The sequence below is a fragment of the Salmo salar genome, chromosome 16 (genome assembly GCF_965601325.2).
Source record: "Salmo salar chromosome 16, fSalSal1, whole genome shotgun sequence".
Classification (NCBI taxonomy): domain Eukaryota; kingdom Metazoa; phylum Chordata; class Actinopteri; order Salmoniformes; family Salmonidae; genus Salmo; species Salmo salar.
In genome coordinates, this window is record NC_138306.1 from 79,968,410 (window position 1) to 79,992,728 (window position 24,319).

The 24,319-nt window shown below is 44.2% G+C and overlaps 1 protein-coding gene across 2 annotated transcripts in view; it reads right to left on the bottom strand.

The window, feature by feature from the left end:
* Nucleotides 1-4,052: 4,052 nt before the first annotated feature.
* Nucleotides 4,053-24,319, bottom strand: part of LOC106575711 (transmembrane protein 131) — a 36,130-nt gene continuing 15,863 nt past the window's right edge. Inside the window, exons 14-35 of one of the 2 annotated variants that reach the window (XM_045698007.2) lie at nucleotides 24,131-24,241; nucleotides 23,788-23,922; nucleotides 23,201-23,305; nucleotides 22,832-22,918; nucleotides 22,330-22,558; nucleotides 21,976-22,229; nucleotides 20,839-20,948; nucleotides 20,612-20,663; nucleotides 20,335-20,489; nucleotides 19,456-19,598; nucleotides 19,019-19,205; nucleotides 18,695-18,880; nucleotides 18,270-18,428; nucleotides 17,702-18,111; nucleotides 17,210-17,489; nucleotides 15,935-16,077; nucleotides 15,590-15,754; nucleotides 14,972-15,395; nucleotides 14,599-14,723; nucleotides 9,171-9,362; nucleotides 6,958-7,118; nucleotides 4,053-6,203 (exon numbers count right to left, since the gene is read on the bottom strand). In XM_045698007.2, coding sequence (XP_045553963.2) covers nucleotides 5,913-6,203; nucleotides 6,958-7,118; nucleotides 9,171-9,362; nucleotides 14,599-14,723; nucleotides 14,972-15,395; nucleotides 15,590-15,754; nucleotides 15,935-16,077; nucleotides 17,210-17,489; nucleotides 17,702-18,111; nucleotides 18,270-18,428; nucleotides 18,695-18,880; nucleotides 19,019-19,205; nucleotides 19,456-19,598; nucleotides 20,335-20,489; nucleotides 20,612-20,663; nucleotides 20,839-20,948; nucleotides 21,976-22,229; nucleotides 22,330-22,558; nucleotides 22,832-22,918; nucleotides 23,201-23,305; nucleotides 23,788-23,922; nucleotides 24,131-24,241 — 4,104 coding nt within the window. In that variant the 3' untranslated portion in view covers nucleotides 4,053-5,912. Of the gene's footprint in view, nucleotides 6,204-6,957; nucleotides 7,119-9,170; nucleotides 9,363-14,598; nucleotides 14,724-14,971; nucleotides 15,396-15,589; nucleotides 15,755-15,934; nucleotides 16,078-17,209; nucleotides 17,490-17,701; nucleotides 18,112-18,269; nucleotides 18,429-18,694; nucleotides 18,881-19,018; nucleotides 19,206-19,455; nucleotides 19,599-20,334; nucleotides 20,490-20,596; nucleotides 20,664-20,838; nucleotides 20,949-21,975; nucleotides 22,230-22,329; nucleotides 22,559-22,831; nucleotides 22,919-23,200; nucleotides 23,306-23,787; nucleotides 23,923-24,130; nucleotides 24,242-24,319 lie in introns of both variants that reach the window. The other variant, XM_045698006.2, reaches the window with a different exon arrangement.

Below are 24,319 nucleotides of genomic sequence, written 5' to 3' on the forward strand. Positions count from 1 at the left end.
TGGAGCTAGTACTTGGTTGCACGGCCTTTGGCCAAGATAACTGCCAACAAATACTTATTGTAGCCATCAATGAGCTTGCTGCACCTTTCTACTGGCAATTTGGTCCACCCTTCAGTAGCAAACTGCTCTAATGCTTAAATGCTTGAGAGGTGCCCTCCACCAAGTGCTGTTTTCACCTCTCGCCATAGGTTTTGGATGAGATTCATATGTAGTCTCTACTGGCCACTCCAGAATCTCTTCTTGAACCATTCCAGGATACTTTTGATGCATGTTTGGGGTTGTTGTCCTGCTGGAAGACCCACAACCTTCAACAGAGACAGAGATTGAAACCCACTTAAACAAGCCTAAATCCTGAGGTAAAATGTATTTGGCAATACAAATCAGTACTGTGTTTACAGATGACCAAATGAAGCATTTAATGAAAAGAACACCCTCCCTACAATCACACGGGGGAGGTTTGATAATGCTGCGAAGTTGTTTTACTTGTATGAACATAAGATTCAACAACTGAGACATAAACTGAACAAGTTCCACAGACATGTGACTAACAGAAATTGAATAATGCGTCCCTGAACAAAGGGGGGGGGGTCAGCATTCAGGGCTCGAACCATCCAGTTTATAATACCTGGTATGTTACAGTCACTGATATCTAGATTAACAGACATGTAAATAGACAGAGTCTCTCTATAGCCCTCAGTCCACCTAGAACCCTGACGTCTTGTCAACATCAGTTGGTCTATAGAGAATCACTCTGGATTTATCTTGCCATACTGTTAATAAAGCAGTCCTCAATTGTAAGAGATATTAAGAGAATTAGGCTACACCCATTGCAGGGAACTTGTTTTATACACTACACAGTAGATCTGATTCTGCATGGGTAAGCATCATATCAGGTGCCTTGTCGGAGTAATATGATACAAGCAGTGGAGGCTCCTCAGAGGAGGACCATCCTACTCAGTGAATTTCAGAAAACATAAATAGTTCAACATTTAAAAAGTAAACCTTTTTAGATTAAACTTTAGTAAATATATTCACGTCACCAAATAATTGATTAAAACACCGTTTTGCAATGAAGGTCTACAGTAGCTTCAACAGCACTCTGTAGGGTAGCACCATGGTGTAGCTGGAGGACAGATAGCTTCTGTCCTCCTCTGGGTACATTGACTTCAATACCTAGGAGGCTCATGGTTCTCACCCCCTTCCATAGACTTACACAGTAATATGACGACTTCCAGAGGATGTCCTCCAATCTAATCAGAGCTCTTGCAGTATAAACTGACATGTTGTCCAACCGATCAGAGAATTAATGTAGTACTGAAAGCATAAACTACAGCTAGCATAAAATGTAAGTATTTGACGCAGAGGGAAAGACAATAGTTTGTTTTGAATAATGTATTTCTTAAATTAAGGATAAGCAGCAGAGAGAAAGCTAGCGAGCTATTGTCATTGTATTTTTTTCACTTAGCTAATGCAGCGAGATAATTTAGCCTACTCAAACAGAGGAATGCTTATGTTAGCTAGCTGGCTAAGGCTATCCAACACTGGAACTCTTCCAAGCAAGGTAAGCTTCCAGTATAAATGTATTGCTAAGAGGGCCCGTCGGTGTAACTGCTAAACTGCTTACTGTACACTGCTGGTTTACTAACGTGTTACTTATAGTAGCCATGTTGACTATGTTTGTGAATAGGGTGAAATTGACAACAATGTAGGCTGTGTGTAGTGGTTATGTGGTATAAAGGTTTGGCTTGGGAAAAGAAAATTCCGCCTGGTCACAGACAGCTGCACTGAAGTCCACAAACGAAGGTTAAAGGTGAGAGGAGGAGAGCGTGTAGATTCAAGTAGGAATTATATACTGCTCAAAAAAATTAAGGGAACACTTAAACAACACATCCTAGATCTGAATGAAAGAAATAATCTTATTAAATACTTTTTTCTTTACATAGTTGAATGTGCTGACAACAAAATCACACAAAAATAATCAATAGAGATCAAATGTATCAACCCATGTAGGTCTGGATTTGGAGTCACACTCAAAATTAAAGTGGAAAACCACACTACAGGCTGATCCAAATTTGATGTAATGTCCTTAAAACATGTCAAAATGAGGCTCAGTAGTGTGTGTGGCCTCCACGTGCCTGTATGACCTCCCTACAACGCCTGGGCATGCTCCTGATGAGGTGGTGGATGGTCTCCTGAGGGATCTCCTCCCAGACCTGGACTAAAGCATCCGCCAACTCCTGGACAGTCTGTGGTGCAACGTGACGTTGGTGGATGGAGCGAGACATGATGTCCCAGATGTGGTCAATTGGATTCAGGTCTGGGGAACGGGCGGGCCAGTCCATAACGGGCGGGCCTTCCTCTTGCAGGAACTGCTGACACACTCCAGCCACATGAGGTCTAGCATTGTCTTGCATTAGGAGGAACCCAGGGCCAACCGCACCAGCATATGGTCTCACAAGGGGTCTGAGGATCTCATCTCGGTACCTAATGGCAGTCAGGCTACCTCTGGCGAGTACATGGAGGGCTGTGCGGCCCCCCAAAGAAATGCCACCCCACACCTTGACTGACCCACCGCCAAACCGGTCATGCTGGAGGATGTTGCAGGCAGCAGAACGTTCTCCACGGCATCTCCAGACTCTGTCACGTCTTCAGTGTGAACCTGCTTTCATCTGTGAAGAGCACAGGGCGCCAGTGGCGAATTTGCCAATCTTGGTGTTCTCTGGCAAATGCCAAACGTCCTGCACGGTGTTGGGCTGTAAGCACAACACCCACCTGTGGACGTCGGGCCCTCATACCACCCTCATGGAGTCTGTTTCTGACCGTTAGAGCAGACACATGCACATTTGTGGCCTGCTGGAGGTCATTTTGCAGGGCTCTGGCAGTGCTTCTCCTGCTCCTCCTTGCACAAAGGCGGAGGTAGCGGTCCTGCTGCTGGGTTGTTGCCCTCCTACGGCCTCCTCCACGTCTCCTGATGTACTGGCCTGTCTCCTGGTAGCGCCTCCATGCTCTGGACACTACGCTGACAGACACAGCAAACCTTCTTGCCACAGCTCGCATTGATGTGCCATCCTGGATGAGCTGCACTACCTGAGCCACTTGTGTGGGTTGTAGACTCCGTCTCATGCTACCACTAGAGTGAAAGCACCGCCAGCATTCAAAAGTGACCAAAACATCAGCCAGGAAGCATAGGAACTGAGAAGTGGTCTGTGGTCCCCACCTGCAGAACCACTCCTTTATTGGGGGTGTCTTGCTAATTGCCTATAATTTCTACCTGTTGTCTATTCCATTTGCACAACAGCATGTGAAATTTGTCAGTGTTGCTTCCTAAGTGGACAGTTTGATTTCACAGAAGTGTGATTGACTTGGAGTTACATTGTGTTGTTTAAGTGTTCCCTTTATTTTTTTTGAGCAGTGTACAACAAGCAAAGTGATGATGCTGTTTGTATGTGGCTGCTATGAAAGTGAACTGTGTGTGCTGGTGATCAGGGGTGTATTCATTCCACTGATTGTTGAAAAATGTTTCTTAAACGGAAGCAAACGGAAACAAAAACGGGGATAAACCTACATGAATCTGACCAATAGAAACTCTCGTATGCAACTGTTTGAACTAATGATTACAACCTTGATCAGGCACCAACCGCTACCAGATACAAGCTGCCTTCAATACAACCTGTCTATTCTGTCATATATTAATATTATTCTATTCTAGAGCTGTGCTGCCACCTAGTGGAGCAGACCTGAAACAACTCAAAAAGGTGAGCTTGGAAGAGAGGGAGGAGCAGAGGAATGGAGGTTAGACATTTACATTTTAGTCATTTAGCAGACACTCTTAAATTGATTTACAGGAGAAAATTAGGGTTAAGTGCCTTGCTCAAGGGCGCAGACAGATTTTTCACGTAGTCGGCTTGAGGATGACTGGCTGAATGTTCTTAACTGCTAGGCTACCTTACGCCCTTAGCTATTGACTCAAGAAGTAGAATTGATTAGATAACAGGAGTTAAACGATTAAAAAGGCATACATAACACCAAATAAAGCACATTTTACACCATGATAGCTGTCTCATATGTTTTATATGGAAGCTGTGACAAATGTCCCACTTTCCAACATGTCAGAAAGAGGGGAAGCTTGTATCCACCAACATTTTTCAAACTGTTTATAAAGGAAATGAAAACCCTCTCTTTTAACAGACTTTAAAACTTAGCGTGGTCATTAAAATAACTTAAAGCATCTCTCGCCAATATTGGCCATGAATGTTGTGAGTTGTTTGACAAATAAAATGTTTCAGGCTTGCAATGGCATAGAAACGTAAAGTCATGGTCGTCTGATGCCAATGGCATAGAAACGTAAAGTTATGGACTTCTGATGCCAGTGGCATAGAAACATAAAGTCATGGTCTTCTGATGCCAGTGGCATAGAAACGTAAAGTCATGGTCTTCTGATGCCAGTGGCATAGAAACGTAAAGTCATGGTCTTCTGATGCCAGTGGCATAGAAACGTAAAGTCATGGTCTTCTGATGCCAGTGGCATAGAAACGTAAAGTCATGGTCTTCTGATGCCAGTGGCATAGAAACGTAAAGTCATGGTCTTCTGATGCCAGTGGCATAGAAACGTAAAGTCATGGTCTTCTGATGCCAGTGGCATAGAAACGTAAAGTCATGGTCTTCTGATGCCAATGGCATAGAAACGTAAAGTCATGGTCTTCTGATGCCAATGGCATAGAAACGTAAAGTCATGGTCTTCTGATGCCAGTGGCATAGAAACGTAAAGTCATGGTCTTCTGATGCCAGTGGCATAGAAACGTAAAGTCATGGTCTTCTGATGCCAGTGGCATAGAAACGTAAAGTCATGGTCTTCTGATGCCAGTGGCATAGAAACGTAAAGTCATGGTCTTCTGATGCCAATGGCATAGAAACGTAAAGTCATGGTCTTCTGATGCCAATGGCATAGAAACGTAAAGTCATGGTCTTCTGATGCCAGTGGCATAGAAACGTAAAGTCATGGTCTTCTGATGCCAGTGGCATAGAAACGTAAAGTCATGGTCTTCTGATGCCAGTGGCATAGAAACGTAAAGTCATGGTCTTCTGATGCCAGTGGCATAGAAACGTAAAGTCATGGTCTTCTGATGCCAGTGGCATAGAAACGTAAAGTCATGGTCTTCTGATGCCAATGGCATAGAAACGTAAAGTCATGGTCTTTGATGCCAATGGCATAGAAACGTAAAGTCATGGTCTTCTGATGCCAATGGCATAGAAACGTAAAGTCATGGTCTTCTGATGCCAATGGCATAGAAACGTAAAGTCATGGTCTTCTGATGTCAATGGCATAGAAACGTAAAGTCATGGTCTTCTGATGCCAATGGCATAGAAACGTAAAGTCATGGTCTTCTGATGCCAATGGCATCGACTTGACACAGCAGTCATGAAAATGACTATTTTCACCAAAAATCCCTTTACTGCCAGTCTTAACTGATTGTAACCCTTAAATAATAATCTCTAATGGAGCGATGGTAAGGCTTAAACAATGTGCTTGATTCCAATAAGTAACTCTACTGTAATGCCAAAACAGCAGTACTAAATAATGAACAGAATATTATTTCTCAGGTTGTTCCTGATTGCGCTTAGGGCCGTCACTGCTATCAAAAACATTACTGAGGATGTATTTGAAAAAAGCAGCCGCATTTAACCACATTATGTCAGTCTGATAAGGATTCTTCTTTTATGATTCTTCTACTAATATTGTTTTGTTGATAAGTTTGCCAAGTCGTCATAGAAACAGACTAACTCTGAGGACATATTTGTGCTTAGAAATCCAACGTGTACATTATAATAGGAATTTGGTGAAATTCAAAACCAGGGAAAATGCATTCATCTTCTCAGTCTATCAGTGGGAGGAGACCGCGGTGACATCCCCTTCAGCCGGTGCTGCTGTCCGATTGGTTGGGCCAGGGCTCCGAGCTTCGTCTACTGAAGGTGGGCCTCCACATGCTCCAGGGGTTGTAGGAGGGGCTCAGCTGCGTGGTGGAGGGCTTTGTTGGGGCCGGGAGCGGGGTTCCACTGTCAGTGCTACCCATCAGATCGGTCAGGGGGGAGGCAGAGGAAGGAGAGAAGGAGTGTAAGGGGGAGTCAGAGGGGGGGCTGGTGGACCAGATGGAGGGGCTGAATGGAGGGCTGGAGCCCCACATGCTACTGCTGCCCAGGATGGACTGGATGAGAGAGGAGAGAGAGAGGCTGACCGTTAGGGACCTGGACTACTAGTACAGTCTGATGTCTTTGTGGAACAGACGTTAAAAAGGTCCAATGCAGCCAGTTTTATCTCAATATCAAATCATTTCTGGGTAACAATTAAACATACAGTGATTGTTTTAAATTAAAAATGGTCAAAAAGACAAAATATCTTCTGAGTAAAGAGCAATTTCTCAAGGAAGAATTTAGCTGGGACTGTCTGGGAGTGGTCCGAGTAGGGAGGGGAAAATTGAAAATGAGCTGTTATTGGCAGAGAGGTTTAGAACTCTTTCTTATTGGTCTATTAACTAATTTACCACATGGCGATGTCACCATGGAAGGCAAAAACTCCCTCCTACCAAAACAGCCTTAAATTTCAGGCCTTCTTTTCTAACAGCTTTACACAAAAAAAGTACATTACCATAATCTTCACAATTACACAGTATTGTGAAACAATTAATAATGTGATTTTCTGTTTTCACTAGGCCTTTAACTAAATGAAGAGTGTGACTCCAACACTGAAGATATTTCTGGTGCCATGTAAACGTCCCAAATCACACCCCGTTTCACCTGGGAAACTGCCTGCGTCTCTCCTGACAGCCATTCTACACTATAGATACTTTCGCATTTCAATGTGGCTCTGGTCAAAAGTAGTGCACTACATGGAATACTATAGGGTGTCAGGAGAGACACAGGTCATTTGACATAAGTATGGAGCAGTGAAAGAGGTCTTACCGTGGTGGGGGTAGCAGGGGAGCTGGAGCTGGGCTGGAGGGGCCAGGGCTGTAGAGGCTGCAGGGACTCGCTTGGCCAGACAGACGGGGTGGTATGTCTGAACTCAGGCCAACTCTGCTGGGGCTCCATAGCACTCCTCCCCGAGGTCATCCCACTGAACACTACACAGCACAGTCAAACATCAACTGGTTTCCATATACACTGAGTGTACAAAACATTAGGAACACCTTCCTAATATTGAGTTGCAACCCCTTTTGCCTTCGGAACAGCCGCAATTCGTCGGGGAATGGACTACATGCTGCTGAAAGCATTCCACAGGGGTGCTGGCCCATGTTGAATCCAATGCTTCCCACAGTTGTGTCAAGTTAGCTGGATGTCCTTTGGGTGGTGGACCATTCTTGATACACAGGGAAACTGTTGAGCGTGAAAAAAAAACCCAGCAGCATTGCCGTTTTTGACACACTCAAACCGGTGTCCAGGTAAGTACTACCATACCCTTTTGAAAAGGCACTTACAGTGCCTTCAGAAAGTATTCATACCCTTTCTTATTCCACATTTTGTTGTGTTACAGCCTGAATTCAAAAATGGATAACATTTATTTTCTTTCTTACCCATCTACACACAATACCCCATAATGACAATGTTTGTAGAAATGTTTGCAAATATACTGAAAATGAATTTACATTCAGGGGTATGAATGCATACGTATTCACACCCGAGTCAATACAAGTTAGAATCACCTTAGGCAGCGATTACAGCTGTGAGTCTTTCTGGGTACGTTTCTAAGAGCACTGCACACCTGAATTGTACAATATTTGCCCATTATTCTTGAAAAAAAAGTATTCAAGCTCTGTCAAATTGGTTGTTGATCATTGCTAGACAACCATTTTCAATACTTGTGATAGATTTTCAGGCAGATTTAAGTCAAAATTGTAACTAGGCCACTCAGGAACATTCCAGTGTAGATGTGTCCTTGTGGTTAAGGTTATTGTCCTGCTGAAAGGTAAATTAAACTCCCAGTGTCTGGTTTTCCTTTAGGATATCGCCTGTGCTTACCTCCATTATGTAAAAAAATGTATATTGAAAAGCTCCCCAGTCCTTAACAATTACAAGCATACCCATAACACGATGCAACCGCCACAATGCTTGAAAATGGTGGTACTCAGTAATGTGTTTTATTGGATTTGCCCCTAAAAATAACACTTTGTATTCAGGACAAAAAGTTAATTGCTTTGCCAAATGTTTTGGAATATTTTTGATTCTGTACAGGCTTCCTTCTTTTCACTCTGCCAATTAGGTTAATATTGTGGAGTAACTACAATGTTGATCCATCCTCAAGTTCTCGCCTATCACAGCCATTAAACTCTGTAACTGTTTTAAAGTCACCATTGGCATCATGGTGAAATCCCTGAGCGGTTTCCTGCTTCTTCGGCAACCGAGTTAGGAAGGAGGCCTGTATCTTTGTAGTGACTGGATGTATTGATACACCATCCAAAGTGTAAGTAATAACTTCACCATGCTCAAAGGGATATTCAATTCACTGCTCGACTGACGGACCTTACAGAAAATTGTGTGGGGTACAGAGATGAGGTATTCATTATGCACACAGAGTGAGTCCATGCAACTTATTGTGACTTAATAAAATATTTATATTGAAAAACACAATTCCACTCACTAAGGGGAATTGTGTGTAGGCCAGTGACCAAAAAATACATTTTAAATTCAGGCTGTAAGAACATAATTTGAAAGAAATACAAGTAGTGAATACTTTCTGAAGGCACTGTGAAACTTATGTCTTGTCCGTTCACCCTCTGAATGGCACACTTACACAATCCATGTCCTAATTGTCTCCAGGCTTAAAAATCCCTTCTTTAATCCGTCTCCTCCCCTTCATCTACACTGACTGAAGTGGATTTAACAGGTGACATCAATAAGGGATCATAGACTGACCGGGTGAAAGCTATGTCATGTTTTGTACACTCAGTGTAATTAATTTAACAGCCTCGTCTAGGGCCATGTTTTTCCTGGACGGTCACATGTCCATGAAAGACTCAGGGACCTACACCATGTAACAGATCACAACACATTATTCCATGCGATCTTATCTCAAAAGATGCTCAAGAGAGTGTACAGAGTGCAGGTGTTATTGTGTCCCAGTTAGACATATTCATGCACTTCACAAGCTATTCTGGCTGCTTTTTCTAACTGCTTACCTCCAGACAGGTTGAAGGTGTTGCTGGGTCCGAAGGCTGAGAAGGAGTTGACAGAGTTGAGGCTGGGTCTCCTGCCATTCCCTACAGGGCTCCACAACCCTGAGCTGTCTGATCCATCACTCTCTACAGAGGAGAGGTGTTGGAGGACATCTCTGTCTCTGCTCCCCACAGCTGTCTTCGCTGCACTACACCCTGGTGGTCGGAGGAGAGAACAGCAGGAGGTTAGCACAACGGCTACAGGAGGGGACACATTGAGCTTCTTCATTCACCCCCTAGCCAAACCCCTTCCCCCTGAAAGGACTGGATAGGTAGATGTGATATGGTAAGAACTCCACCTTGGAGGTGTGTCTCTGTTAACCTGTTTAGGATAGGGGGCAGTATTTTCACGGCCGGATAAAAAACGTACCCGATTTAATCTGCTTATTACTCCTGCCCAGAAACTAGAATATGCATATAATTTGATTTGGATAGAAAACACCCTAAAGTTTCTAAAACTGTTTGAATGGTGTCTGTGAGTATAACAGAACTCATATGGCAGGCCAAAACCTGAGAAGGTTCTATATGGGAAGTGCCCGTCTGACCATTTCTTGTCCTTCTATAGCCTCTTTATCAAAAATAGAGGATCTCTGCTGTAACGTGACATTTTCTAAGGCTCTCATAGGCTCTCAGAAGGCGCCAGAACGTTGAATGATAACTCTGCAGTCCCTGGGTGAAAAACAGTAGGGGTTTTGGAAAGTGGTCGTTCTGACAACAATGACATTGGTGCGCGCGTGCATGTGAAGACTCCATTTTCTATTTTCAACCGTCTCCCGGTTGGAATATTATCGCTATTTTACGAGAAAAATCGCATAAAAATTGATTTTAAACAGCGTTTGACATGCTTCGAAGTACGGTAATGGAATAGAATTTTTTTGTCACGATACTTATAGTAAATCTGAGTTTGGTGATTGCCAAACTTGGTGGGTGTCAAAATAGCTAGCCATGATGGCCGGGCTATCTACTCAGAATATTGCAAAATGTGCTTTCACCGAAAAGCCATTTTAAAAATCGGACACCGCGATTGCATAAAGGAGTTCTGTATCTATAATTCTTAAATTAATTAATTATGTTTATCGTGAGTAATTTAGTAAATTCACTGGAAGTTTTCGGTGGGTATGCTAGTTCTGAACGTCACATGCTAATGTAAAAAGCTGGTTTTTGATATAAATATGAACTTGATTGAACAAAACATGCATGTATTGTATAACAATGTCCTAGGAGTGTCATCTGATGAAGATCATCAAAGGTTAGTGCTGCATTTAGCTGTGGTTTTGGTTTTTGTGACATTATATGCTAGCTTGAAAAATGGGTGTGTGATTATTTCTGGCTGGGTACTCTCCTGACATAATCTAATGTTTTGCTTTCGTTGTAAAGCCTTTTTGAAATCGGACAATGTGGTTAGATAAAGGAGAGTCTTGTCTTTAAAATGATGTAAAATAGTCATATGTTTGAAAAATAGACGTTTTTGGATTTCTGAGGTGTTTGTATCATTGGATATTGGCGAGGCGTTCCGCTAGCGGAACATCTAGATGTAAGTTAACAACAGCTGGTGCACGATCTGTTATAGTAAAGGGACACTTCGGGATTTTGGAAAGGAGGCCCTTTCTCTACTTCCCCAGAGTCAAATGAACACGCGGATACCATTTTTATGTCTATGTCAGGGTTTCCGTTAGCCGGTAATAGCAGACTGTTGGCCGATATATATATTTTTTAAAGCCTATAGATAAAACTGGTGCCAAGAAGAAAAAAAATCCCATTGCGAAATAATGCTTTTTAGCCTAAATACATTTGACTGGTCATGCTTATCAGTCTATAGGTTAATTTGCATAATTTTGTGTAATTCAATTGCCGTGTGTTACGGTATATTTGTTATGCATCTTATTTGTCACGCGTACATTATACAGATACAGAGCCTTTGAGAGGAACATATGTCAGATGCTGCAGCATCTCAAACGGCAACGGAAGGCAGGCTTCATCAGCGCATCACACACCAGTTTGCAATGAGCTGAGGCAGTATGCATTTTGAAAACATACTTCATTGTTTGAAACCTGAATGTTTTAATACATATGAGGCATGTCTTACCTTGCATCAGAGTAATCCATTAGATCTCCTCTCTTTCTACATTTCTAACAGGTATTTTCTTTTCGCATGTGCGGTACCCTTTCGGCAACAGTGTTTTGTATGAATTTGGGCTCTATTGTCCCACAACTGTCACAGAGTCTGTATGGAGTAGGCCATTTCTTTCTCAACAAGCTGACTAATAGAATAGGTCAACTGTTCTACTATTGGGGGATAGTACATTGACATAGGCTAGTGATTTTGCTGTTAAGTACTCGTCTTGTTGGCTTATTCAAAAATCTTCAAAGTGCATATCAGAATTTGGTAAGAAGGACCGCAAATTGTTGCATCCTCGACATGCATGTTCTGTTAATATGAATGATCAAAATCTAAATGTAATTTCTATCATTCTGAACACCGTGGGTGGACACCCTAATCAGGTTATGCACCCAATGCATATGGGTCCGGTAAATTTCTTAAAATGTCCGGTAAATTGAAATGTCGACGTCAAACGTCCGGTGCAACATTTTCCTGAGGGAAATCCTGGTCTCTGTGTCCAGTATGAAGGGAGTTAGCATTGGCTCACGAAACTACGTCTAACTAGCATTATCACAATGACGAAGTATATGGGTATCTACTAACATGCTAGCAGAGACATAAAAATGGTGTCTACGAGTTCATCTGACTCTGGGGAAGTAGATAAAGAGCCTCACTGCCAAAATCCCAAAGTAACCCTTGAAGGAAGTCTTGAGGTTCTGCTCGCTTCAGAATACCTCATGAGCTGTAGACCATACTATTTACCAAGAGTGTTTTCATTTACGTTTTTCATAGCTGTCTATTTACCGCCACAAACCGATGCTGGCACTAAGACCACACTCAACGAGCTGTATAGGGCCATAAACAAACAAGAAAATGCTCATCCAGAAGCGGTGCTCCTAGTGGCCAGTGATTTTAATGCAGGAAAACTGAAATCAGTCTTACCTAATTTCTACCAGCATGTCACCTGTGCAACTTGAGGCAAAACAACTCTAGATCACCTTTACTCCACACACAGAAATCTCTCCTCTGCCTCCATTCGGCAAATCTGACCATAACTCTATCCTCTTGCTTCCTGCTTACAAGCTAAAACTCAAACAGGAAGTGCAGTGACATGCTCAATACATAAGTAGTGCGATGAAGCGGATGCTAAACTACAGGACTGTTTTGCTAGCACAGACTGGAATATGTTGTTTTTGGATTCATCCGATGGCATTGAGAAATTAAACATCAATCAACGGCGTCATTAATAAAGTGCATCGACAGCCTGAAGCTATGGATTACAGGCAACATCTGCACTGAGCTAAAGGCTAGAGCAGCTGAACACTAATCTGGACGCTTAGAAGAAATCACACTGTACTCTCCCGACTAAACATCAAAACAGGCAAAGCATCAATACAGGACTAAGATCGAACCCTACTACACCGGCTCTGACGTTCGTCAGATGTGGCAGGGCTTGCAAACTATTACAAATTACAAAAGGGGAACCCAGCCACAAGCTGCCCATTGACGCAAGCCTACCAGACGAGCTAAATGCCTTCTATGCTCGCTTCGAGGCAAGCAACACTAAACCATGCATGAGCGTACAAGCTGTTCTGGACAACTGTGTGATGACGCTTTCCATAGCTAATGTGAGTAATACCTTTAAAACAGGTTAATATTCATGGTGTCAGATGGATTACCAGGACGCGTACTCAGAGCATGCGCTAACCAGCTGGCAAGTGTCTTTACTGAAATGTTTAAACCTCTCCCTGAACCAGTCTGTAATACCTAAATGTTTCAAGCAGACCACCATAGTCCCTGTGCCCAAGAGCGCTAAGGTAACCTGTCTAAATGACTATCACCCCATAGCACTCACATCTGTAGCCATGAAATTATTTTAAAGCCATCATCCTAGACACCCTGGACCCACTCCAGTTTGCATTCAGCCCCAACAGATCCACAGATGACACAATCTCTATTCTACTCCAGACTGCCCTTTCCCACCTGGACAAGAAGAACACTTGTGAGAATGCCGTTCATTGACTACAGATCAGCGTTCAACCCCATAGTGCCTTCCAAGCTCATCACTACGATCAGAAACCTCGGAATGAACACCTCCCTCTGCAACTGGATCCTGGACTTCCTGACGGGCCGCCCCCAGGTGGCGAGGGTAGGCAACAACATATCTGTCACGCTGACCCTCAACATGGGTGCCCCTCAGGGGTGCGTGCTTAGTCCCCTCAGGGGTGCGTGTAGTCCCCTCCTGTACTCCCTTTTCACCCACGACTCCAACACCATCATTAAGTTTGCTGGCGACACAACGGTGGTAGGTCTGATCACAGACGACTATGCCTCCATTCACATCGACAGGGCTGTAGTGGAGCGGGTTACAGCTTCAAGTTCCTCGGTTTCCACATCACCAAGGATCTACCATGGTCCACACACACCAACAGTTGAGAAAAGGGCACGCCTACGCCTCTTCCCCCTCAGAAGGCTGAAAAGATTTGTCATGGGCCCTCAGATCCTCAAAAGGTTATACAACTGCACCATTGAGAGCATCTTTACTGGCTGTATCACCGCTTGGTATGGCAACTGCTTTGCATCCGAACGCAAGGCACTACAGAGGGTAGTGCGTACGGCCCAGTACATCACTGGGGCCGAGCTCCCTGTCATCCAGGACCTCTATACCAGGCAGTGTCAGAAAAATTTACTCCACTCACCCAAGTCATAGACTGTTCTCCCTGCTACCACACGGCAAGCAGTACCGATGCACCAAGTCTGGAACCAACAGGACCCTGAACAGCTTCTACCTCTAAGCCACAAGACTGCTAAATAGTTACCCGGACTATCTGCATTTAACCTTTTTGCACTAACTTTAACTAATCACATACGCTGCTGCTACCGTTTATTATGTGTCACTTTATTCCTAGTTATATGTACATTCCTACCTCAATTCCCTAGGACCCCTGCACATTGACTCGGTACTGGTACCATGTGTATACTGCCCCGTTAATGTTACTCATTGTGTATTTATTATTACGCGTTTTATGTTTCTATTATTTCTCTATTTTCTTTCTTTCTGCGTTGTTGGGAAGGGCCCGTAAACATTTCACTGTTAGTCCACACCTGTTGTTGACAAAGCATGTGACAAATAAAATTTGATTGGCTAGATGGCCATATTGCTTAGACACATCCGATCATCTCAATTTTCCAAGATGCTGAGGGTGTAGGGGCTAGGCTGTAGGGGCTGGAGTGTAGGGGCGAGGGGTCCATTTGGGACATGAGTGGTCAGAGACAGGACATCTGACTGACCTGGGCTTTTGTCAAATCCAGCCGCCACCGCAGCGAAGGTAGGGTTCCCGTTCTGACCAGGTACGGAGACCGACTTGGTCAGCTTGTTCTTTATGCCTGATGCAGTAGACATCAGACCCACCTCGCTGGAAAACACACAGAAACAAAGACGACTTTGGTATTTACAAATAACCACTCTGATGTAGATTACATTATTATCTTGATCTACATATATTTTGGGGTTATTCTTTTTGCATTCTTCTTTTCATCACCCCTTAGGTTGTGTATGTTTCATGTCTCTCTGGCACAGGTAACTACACAGATAGTTGTATGACTTCTAGATCAGTTGAAGATGAAGAGCTGTGCAGGTCTCTGTTGTTGTAGGTTTGTTCACCTGGTAGCAGTGTTGACCATGCCGCTATAGGAGTCATACAGAGAGAAGCCAGAAGAGGGAGGGGGAGGGGTTCCGATGGTTCTCTTCAGGAAGGGATCAGACGAGGGAGGGGGAGGGGTTCCGATGGTTCTCTTCAGGAAGGGATCAGACGAGGGAGGGGGAGGGGTTCCGATGGTTCTCTTCAGGAAGGGATCAGACGAGGGAGGGGGAGGGGTTCCGATGGTTCTCTTCAGGAAGGGATCAGACGAGGGAGGGGGAGGGGTTCCGATGGTTCTCTTCAGGAAGGGATCAGATGAGGGAGGGGGAGGGGTTCCGATGGTTCTCTTCAGGAAGGGATCAGATGAGGGAGGGGTTTCGACGGGTCTCTTCAGGAAGGGATCAGCGTTCATGGTCTGCAGGGAGATCTGCTGGAGACTGTCCACAGCTGAGAGGAAATGGGGAGATGCATTGTCATATGGTTGCCTTTATCACAATACTCAATTGGTTTGTTTTTATTTGAAAGACTGGATTGATACATGCTTGATTCAGGAAGTTAAAAAGAGTTAATATGCTAGAAGAGGTGGGGAACAGGTTTGGAGCAGGTATGAGGGGGTTGTGGTAGTGCACTACGTAACTCACCATTGTGTGCTATGTGGAGGGGTACACAGTCCCACTCCGGGGGAGGAGAGATGTCCTTCTCCCCCTCTGAGCCGCTGCTGTTCCCCAGCTCCTGCACCACCGGTTCGTTGAACAGGAACTTAGCCAGGAGAGAGGGGCGGAAGTCTTCCAGCTTCACACGAGGCACTGGGGTTTGAGAGGAGGGAACGAGAGGGCCACTTACTAGACTCAAACATAACCCTACACAGTCCTGAAAAGGTGTCTCCCAAGTCAGTGGAAAAAAAGCAGGTAGAACCCAAACAAGACATTTGCCATGTCAATGTGAGAAAACAGAAAGGTCAGTTAGCTAGAAAGGTAGTAACTGACCTCTTGGTTTAGGAGGTATGGGTCTTGTTATGGTAGTTGTTGTTGAGCTGCTGGCCAGGGCCTGCTGCAGCACCACCATGTTCTTGGAATTGAAGCTCTTGCGCTTGTTTTCCAGTGGGGTAACATATGGAAGCTCCAGTGAGCTGTGGAAAAACAACATGGAATAAAGTGGTCAATGTCTGGAAGCTCAATCACGTCTGAACAACACAAAAGGAATGCTTTACATGTGAGTGCTGTCCCTCTTTTTCACACAAGTCAGATTACTCCTGGGCTACAGAACCCAAAGATGTACAGAACTTACTAAGAGCTGAGCATGTCAGAATTTAAATTTTGTAATCGAGGTCATTGAGAAGAATGTGTACAAGCCGGAATAACCAAAGACGAACCAAACTTAAGACTCACTGTTTGTGATAGCTGCAGTTGTTTTCTAATCTTCAACTGTATCTGTAACTTCTGACAATTTGTCTTGTGTGTATTTTGTCTTTTTTGGGTAATATTATGTACCGTAATTTCCGGACTATTAAGCGCACCTGAATATAAGCCGCACCCACTGATTTTTTTGTATAAATTTTTTTTTAACATAAATAAGCCGCACATGTCTATAAGCCGCAGGTGCCTACCGGTACATTGAAACAAATTAACTTTACACAGGCTTTAACGAAACACGGCTTGTAACAAAAAATAAAAAATTTGCAGTAAGCTTTAGTTGTCTTTTTGCACTGAGTCAATTCCTCACGCTGCTGTTTCCAACGTCTTATCGTCGACTCATTAAGACCAAGCTCCCGTGCAGCAGCTCTATTTCCTTTTCCAACAGCCAGATCAATCGCCTTCAACTTGAAAGCTGCATCATATGCATTTCTCCGTGTCTTTGCCATGACGCGGGTGACAAAATGCCTACCGTAATAAGTTTGAGAGCGCTCGATTTAATCTAAACAGTAAACAAAAAAGATGTTTGACCTTAACCCGTTCGGCAATTTCATTGGTCTAATGAAAGCTTCATGCCGCCAAAAAACTGAGCACGTCACAGAATATGTTTTTTTGTAGAAAAAAAAATTGAAAGCGGGAAAAATCCATATATTAGCCGCGTCATTGTTTAAGCCGCGAAGTTCAAAGTGTGAGAAAAAAAGTTGCGGCTTATAGTCCGGAATTTACGGTACACGTTGCTATTGGCCTGTTTTGCCTTCTTACCAGGTCGCCCTCGCAAAATAGGTTTTTAACCTCAAATGGGTCTTACCTGGTTAAATAAAGGTTAAAAATAAATAAACTAAACCCCACCTAGACTTTGCATCCATTTGGCTTTTCTCCTTTGTAATGGCTGCTGGCTTCTTGTTCTTGGACTTTGAGTGAGCTTCAGGAGTATCATATTTCTTCTTCCCTTTGTTGTCCTCCATTATGTCTGGGTTGGAGTTCTCTGTGGTGGTGGAGGAGCTGTCATCGTTGTCCTCCCTCAGTTCCTCTCCTCCCTGAGCTCTTCCCTTGTTCCTCTTCTCCCTCTCTTCCTTCTTCTTCGGGGCCTTGGCTTTGGTCTGCTGCACTTTCCCTTTGGCTGCACTGGCTGGAAGGAGGGAAGAAGATGAGACAGATTCATTACACTGTGTATACTGTGTGAACTGAATAAAATCCTGGCACTAATAGGAGTGTTCGTACTGTGTAGCCCTGAATGAGTCCGTTGTTAAATAAGCAGGTAATCACATTTTAAGGGCCATCCAAATTCTCAACACAAAAGCATATGTTTCTCAGGGTTAATACTAATATCCAGGTAGGTACCTTTGCCATGAACTGCATCCTGATTCCCCCCCTCCTCAGCAGACTCTGGTCTGTCCAGGTCTTTATCCATGGTCTCCACCAGGCTCACATAGTCCGAGTCCTCCGAGCTGTGCCGGCGTGGCCCATCTAGGGGACTTCTTCCTGGGGCTGAAGGACCAGCCTGTGAGGGGTGCTGCTGGTTCTCTGGAGCTGGCTGTGGCTGCTTGGGGCTCCGAGCCTTGCGGCTGGCCTGTTGGCCAGAGGAGGGGGTGCTATCGGAGACTTTGGAGCCTGGCTGGGAGGGGGGGATTGGGGGTTGTGTGGGGCCTCGGTTGTGGCCTCCTCTGGTGTTCCTGCTAGCAGCCCTGGAGGCAGAGCCTGGCATCCCTCGCAGGGAGTTGTGGTTGGCTTCTCCACTGTACCCATTCATACTGGGAGAGAAAATACTGAGAAGTCAGTAATTATAGAATAAAATAATATTTACATACTAAACATCTCTGATCTACTCATCAAACCATTTCAGATACTAAACGTCAACATAAGTCAGACACAGTTTACACAAAAACGTACATTTAGAAAACAAACTCACTGTGCATCGCTTTGAAGTCGTACTATTTCCCTGAGGTCAAAGGGCCTCCCTGTCTCCATGGAGGTGCTGGATGTTTCGAAACACATGCGTCTCTTGAACGGCTCCCAGATCCCCAGGGCCTCCAGATAGGCCGCTACAATCACCAGCAGAAACATAGAGCTGGGGACAACAGATTGAGGCAACGTTAGTTATCCTTACAGCCTTAGATACAGGGGAAATATCTGTCCAAGAAATGTAGCTAAATAAATGTATTTTGAACATGTAGAAAGGCTGATATGCCAAGATAATTCATGATATATGGGGTGCAACCTATGAGCCTAGTTCTGGATACTGGGCGGCTGAACTAATCTAGGGAACACACGGTCTAGGTGGGGTTCCGCCCATAGAATTAGAATGTGTTCTATTTGTGAGGCTCCTCCTCTCACCTCATGACGACAGAGACGATGACATAGAGCTCCAGCTCCCAGTTGGGTCTGGGGAGGACAGCAGCACAGGCAGCCAGCATGTGGTAGGGCAGAGAGGCGTTGAGGGAGAACACAAAGTAAGAGCCTCCGGTGGTGATGAACTTTAACTCCCGGATTACCCTGGAGGCTGTGAAGTCCGGCGTGAACCTGAGAGAGATGAGACACATCAACGTTGGTCATTGGAGGTACTAGTGATTAAACAAAGCAAGCACAAAACAATTGTAGTGATTCACGGGATATTTGTCTATCTATTAACTTTAAACAGCTAGCTGTAGGTTTACTTACAATATGACGATTTCTTTCGAAGCATTGGGTTTTAGTGAAAACTCTTGGCAATTAAGGACTTTAAAGCCAAATCCCTCACAGAGACGTCCGTTTATTTCAGTGGATTGAATGTTAATTTCCAGCTGTCCAGTGTTCTCTAACTTAAAGGATTTTCTCAGAGTGACGTTCGGCTCCTTAGACTTCATTTCTGAAACAAGGTTCACAAAGTTAATTAGTCACATACCTCTAACAACTTCCTCTTTCATTCATATCTATTTTTAGCTGCAGAGGGTTGTGTGTCTAGAGATCAAATATATAATTTACACAAATACACAAGCATAAACAAACTATCAAAAGGGCTCTTCAAGACTATTCTTGGAGTTCAACCCGCCTATAAGTAATGGTTTCCTGTCTGTGGATGCAGGGATCTACAACAAACTGGATTCTAGGCCACTCACTGTCTGTGCAGTCCTTCAGTAGAGACTCAGTCATCTTGAACCTGAGGAACCCCCCTGGTCCCGGGGCCTTGCCCCCTACCTTCAGCCTTTCATAGCTGCCCTGACCCTGCACCACCAGGAACTCCATTACCGTCAGGTTGTTCCTGTAGACACAGAGAGACATACACAGTTCATCAATAGAACAATAAACAGCACTTTAGATTTGATTCAAATTGCAATTCATCCACACAACCACCAATATGGCCAAGTCAACAAATGAACTTATCGAGAAAGTAAAAAAAACATTTAACAGTCAAAGGCTGTAAAAGATATATGGTCTGACTGCTGACTTCTCTCTGTAACCCTGTAGCTACTACAGCACCTGGGAGACTATATTCCTCTTCTGCCCAACAGAAATATTCATAGCTCAACGTCTCAAATCAGCACCCTGCTCCCAAAGAGGTGCAGATTTTTAGAAGCAACATCACAGCTTGCAGGAACTTCAGAGTGATCTTGACCTCAAGCAGTTAGCATAAACGGCAGGTAGCCTAGTGGTTAGAGTGTTGGGCCAGTAACCGAAAGGTTGCTAGATCGAATCCCTGAGCTGCCAAGGTAAAATCTGTCGTTCTGCCCCTGAACAAGGCACTGTTCCTAGGCCGTCATTGTAAATAAGAATTTGTTCTTCAACTGACTTGCCTAGTTAAATAAAAAGGTTAAATAAAATAAACACTGTACATTAAAATGGCACACTATCCCCTATATAGTGCACTACATTTGACCACAACCCCATAGACCCTGGTCAAAAGTAGTGCACAATATAGGGAACAGGATGCCATTTGGGACACAAACCAGAGACTTATGTAAGTGGACATTTGGTTACAGGGTATAGGGTTAACATGCCTGAGCATAAGCAGAGAGGAAACGGTGTGGTTGCTGACGGGGGAGAACTTCACACGTAACGACCTCACTTCCTCTGGCTGCAGCATTAGGTTGTAAACGTAGGGTTGTGTCGTCGAGCCCTCGGCAAAGCCTGCGCTGCCTCTGACCACGGGCGTCTGCAAAGGGGAAGGAGAGAGTCAAGTCTCAAACATTCATTGCGAAATGATTGTATTTGATCAACTGGCACAACACAGGACTAAAAGACAGAGCAAAGTAAACTCACGTGGTTTCTGTGTACCTGAAACTCCATTGTGTCAGGGGTGAAGTGTGGGAGCCTCTCCAGGGGAAACCTGGCGTGAAAGAATAAGAAGTTAAGACCATAGAATTACTTCTAGAATTATTTTCCATTCATTCTAACTCTATGGTGGAGAAACACCATCAGTGTGACATGAAACATCTTGCCAAAAGGGGTGACAGACAAAAACACTATTAGCAAACTAAAAGTGCATATTGAAGGCTACTCACATTTGTGCCAGTTTGTGGGTGACGGCCGGGAGGTTGGGATAGAGGGCTAACGGCAGGACTTGGACATAGACAGGGATGTCAGCTGGGTTCTCCAAGACAACCTCTACCTCCTGGCAACAGAAGACTGCTGATTAGAACAGAAGGCTCAATACAGTAGCATGTACAGGACCCCGAGTTGTTCCTGACTATGTGACTTGACCAGGAAAACTCTTGGCTCTAGTTATAGCCTTAGTTTAGAGTTTCTCTGGTCACATGGTCAGGGAACCCCCCTGGGCCTGCCAATCTATCCTGAACAAAAATCTAAACGCAAAGTGCTGGTACCATGTTTCATGAGCTGAAATACAAGATTCCAGAAATGTTCCATATGCACAAAAAGCTTATTTCTCTCAAATGTTATCCACAAATTTGTTTACATCACTATTAGTAAGCATTTCTCCTTTGCCAAGATAATCCATCCACCTGACAGGTGTCAGATCAAGAAGCTCATTAAACAGCATGATCATTACACAGGTGCACCTTGTGCTGGGGGACAGTAAAATGTGCCGTTTTGTCACACAACACAATGCCACAGATGTCTCAAGTTGAGGGAGCGCGCAATTAGCATCTTGACTGCAGGAATTTCTAGCAGAGCTGCTGCCAGATAATTTAATGTTCATTTCTCTACCATAAACCACCAGAATTTGGCAGTATGTCAAAACGGCCTCGCAACCGCAGACCACATGTAACCAGGCTAGCCCAGGACATCCACATTCGGCTTCCTCACCTGCCACACAGACAGCTGATGAAACATGCGTATTTCTGTCTTTAATAAAGCCCTTCTGTGGGGAGAACGTATTGATTGGCTAGGCTCCACTGAGGAGCCAGGCCCAGTTACGTGAAATACATAGATTATTGCCCATTTTTTTTTATCAATTGACTGATTTCCTTATATGAACTATAACTCAGTAAAATCATTGAAATTGTTGCATTTATATTTTTGTTCAGCCTAGACATAGGAAAGATCTCAATTGCGCCCTGTCTCCTCCTCAAAACCCATTGGAGGAGGTTTGGCTTTCTCATCCAATGGGTTTTGAGAGGACGTGAGGAGTATGCAATTGAGATCTTCACATAGAATAGAAGTTAATGAATCCGCCTCACCGATGAGCTGGTGAGGCTGGTGAGAGGGAACAGGACCTGCTGGGAAGAGTTCATGATAGAAGGCCACTTCAGCTGAGCAGACACTCTGGTCTCAATGTTCTTCTGGAGGTCAGTGTTGGCCTCAAACACCGCCTCCGCCATGTGTCCTGAACTCTCCTTCAGTGCTTTCCATCGCCGACGGAGCATTTGATACAAATCTACGTCCACATCCCACATATCCTCCTGCATTGACAGCCCAGGCGGTCTGCTCTCAGCTGAAAGAAGATCAAGATGTTTTAATGAAGAACAAGTAAGTACAGCAGCAAACTAACCAGAAACCATTAAAGAAACACGCCAACAACCAAAAATACTCACATTTCAGAACAAACGGTACTCCCACATAACAGTGGTCGCCACACTGCAAGCTGGCGTCAAAATAAATCTTGGCGACCTTGGACTTGCGTTTGGGTTCCAGCTCGTCCCGGTTGTTCTTCAGTCTCCTGTAGTAGAAACGCGAGTCCTCAGTCAGAGAGTGGATCTGCTGCAGGGTCACTTTCTGAGAGAACGAGCTCACCATGCTTAGACTCTGCTGCACTACTTTACCCTGGGAGGGTCAGAAAACACGTAGAAAAATATTATAGAGGCAAAATACAAAAATGTTTGATATACTCAAAACAATATAGCAAACTACGACAAGTAGCTCAGTTGGTAGAGCATGGTGTTTGCAACGCCAGGGTTGTGGGTTCGATTCCCACGGGGGGGCAGCACAGACAAAAAAAAATGTATGAAATGTATGCATTCACTACTGTAAGTCGCTCTGGATAAGAGCGTCTGCTAAATGACTAAAATGGTCAAAAAAATATATAGTTAGTCTAACCGGAAAAGATGGCGGGAGGACAATGTGTTTGGGATAGCTGGTCAACGTGCCCACTGCAACGACTGCTTTCACTGGTATCGTTAATATCTGTTTACAGAAGAGGAATGAAAATCACTGACAATTCTTAAACATCACACAGGAGCAATGAACATATTAATGCATTTTATGTATTGATTTTCGTTTTTTTAATGTGTGTGTGTGTCGTTTATTTAACCAGAGAAGTTACGTTGACATTGACATCTCTATTTCAAGTGAGCCCTGGCTAAATAGAACAATTTCACAAAACTAAAATGTATATAGTTGCCGTAGCAACTCAAATAGCAGGACTTAGTGACAGTAGCACTTCGACGGGCCAGTTGACAGGTATACCTGGTAGTCTGTTGTGATGTGGATAGCTCCGTCGTAGGCCCCCTCCAGGTCTTTAGCCACCAGGGTGACCCGGAAGGCAGCGTAGTAGCCCGAGGCTAGGATCACCTGCAGGTGGAACAACAGAGCCGTCAGTCAGCCTCCTGATTTCCATCTACTTTACCTGCTGCTCTCAGACACAAGGCCACTTTGTTGGTGTTTCCTAGCAGATGAACACAGCATTCTGTAGTTATCTATACACACCTCCTTTCTACTCCATCTGTACAGGACCATGAGAGTGCTTACATACTAAATATGTAGGGGCGGCAGGTAGCCTAGTGGTTAAGAGGTTGGGCCAGTAACAGAAAGGTTGCTGGTTCGAATCCCAAACTAAGTGAAAAAAATGTGGTTGTCCCACAAAGCTATGTTAAGATGAATGCACTGAGTCACTCTGGATAACACTAAAATGTTCAAAAAATTAACTAATATTTCAAGGAAAAGAAAATGGAGAGAACATATTTCATAGCAGACTTAAATGACCTCCATTATCTCCAACCAAGTACCGCTAGATTCAGCCAGTCCAGGGACAGTAGTAGTTGTGATGCTGTTACCGTTTTGTGAGGAGAAGCTGAGGCGCTGTGTAGCTCTCTGGTCTTGGTCAACACTGTGGTTCTGTTGCCTCTCTCTATCTTCAACAGCTCCACACTCAGACTCTCTCCTGTCAGCAGCCACGGCCGGATCACCAGCTGTACGAGTGAGTGAGAAAATGACTCCTTGTCTCCTTTTCCGTCACACTAATCCAATCTGTTTTCAAACTGGTTGAGGTGAAGGAGAGATACTAGGTAGCCACCTCTAGTGAAGCATTGAAATAGTTACGCATGCATTCAAAAAGAGAGCTGTACTGCTTTATTATGGGATGTCTACAGAGCAGAGGGGTGTTGAGCGTGAGCCCACCTCGATGGGGTTGCTGTTGACAACTACAAACAGAATGCTGCTGGTGTCTGTAGCGCTGAGAACACCAAAGTCCAGGAAGTTCTCTTGCAGACTGGGCGGTAGGACAAAGGGCTGTTAGGAGGGGAGAAAGAGAGGAAGGGGAAAAATGAGAGTATACTGTTATGATATGGGGGCCAGGTCAGTGTTAGG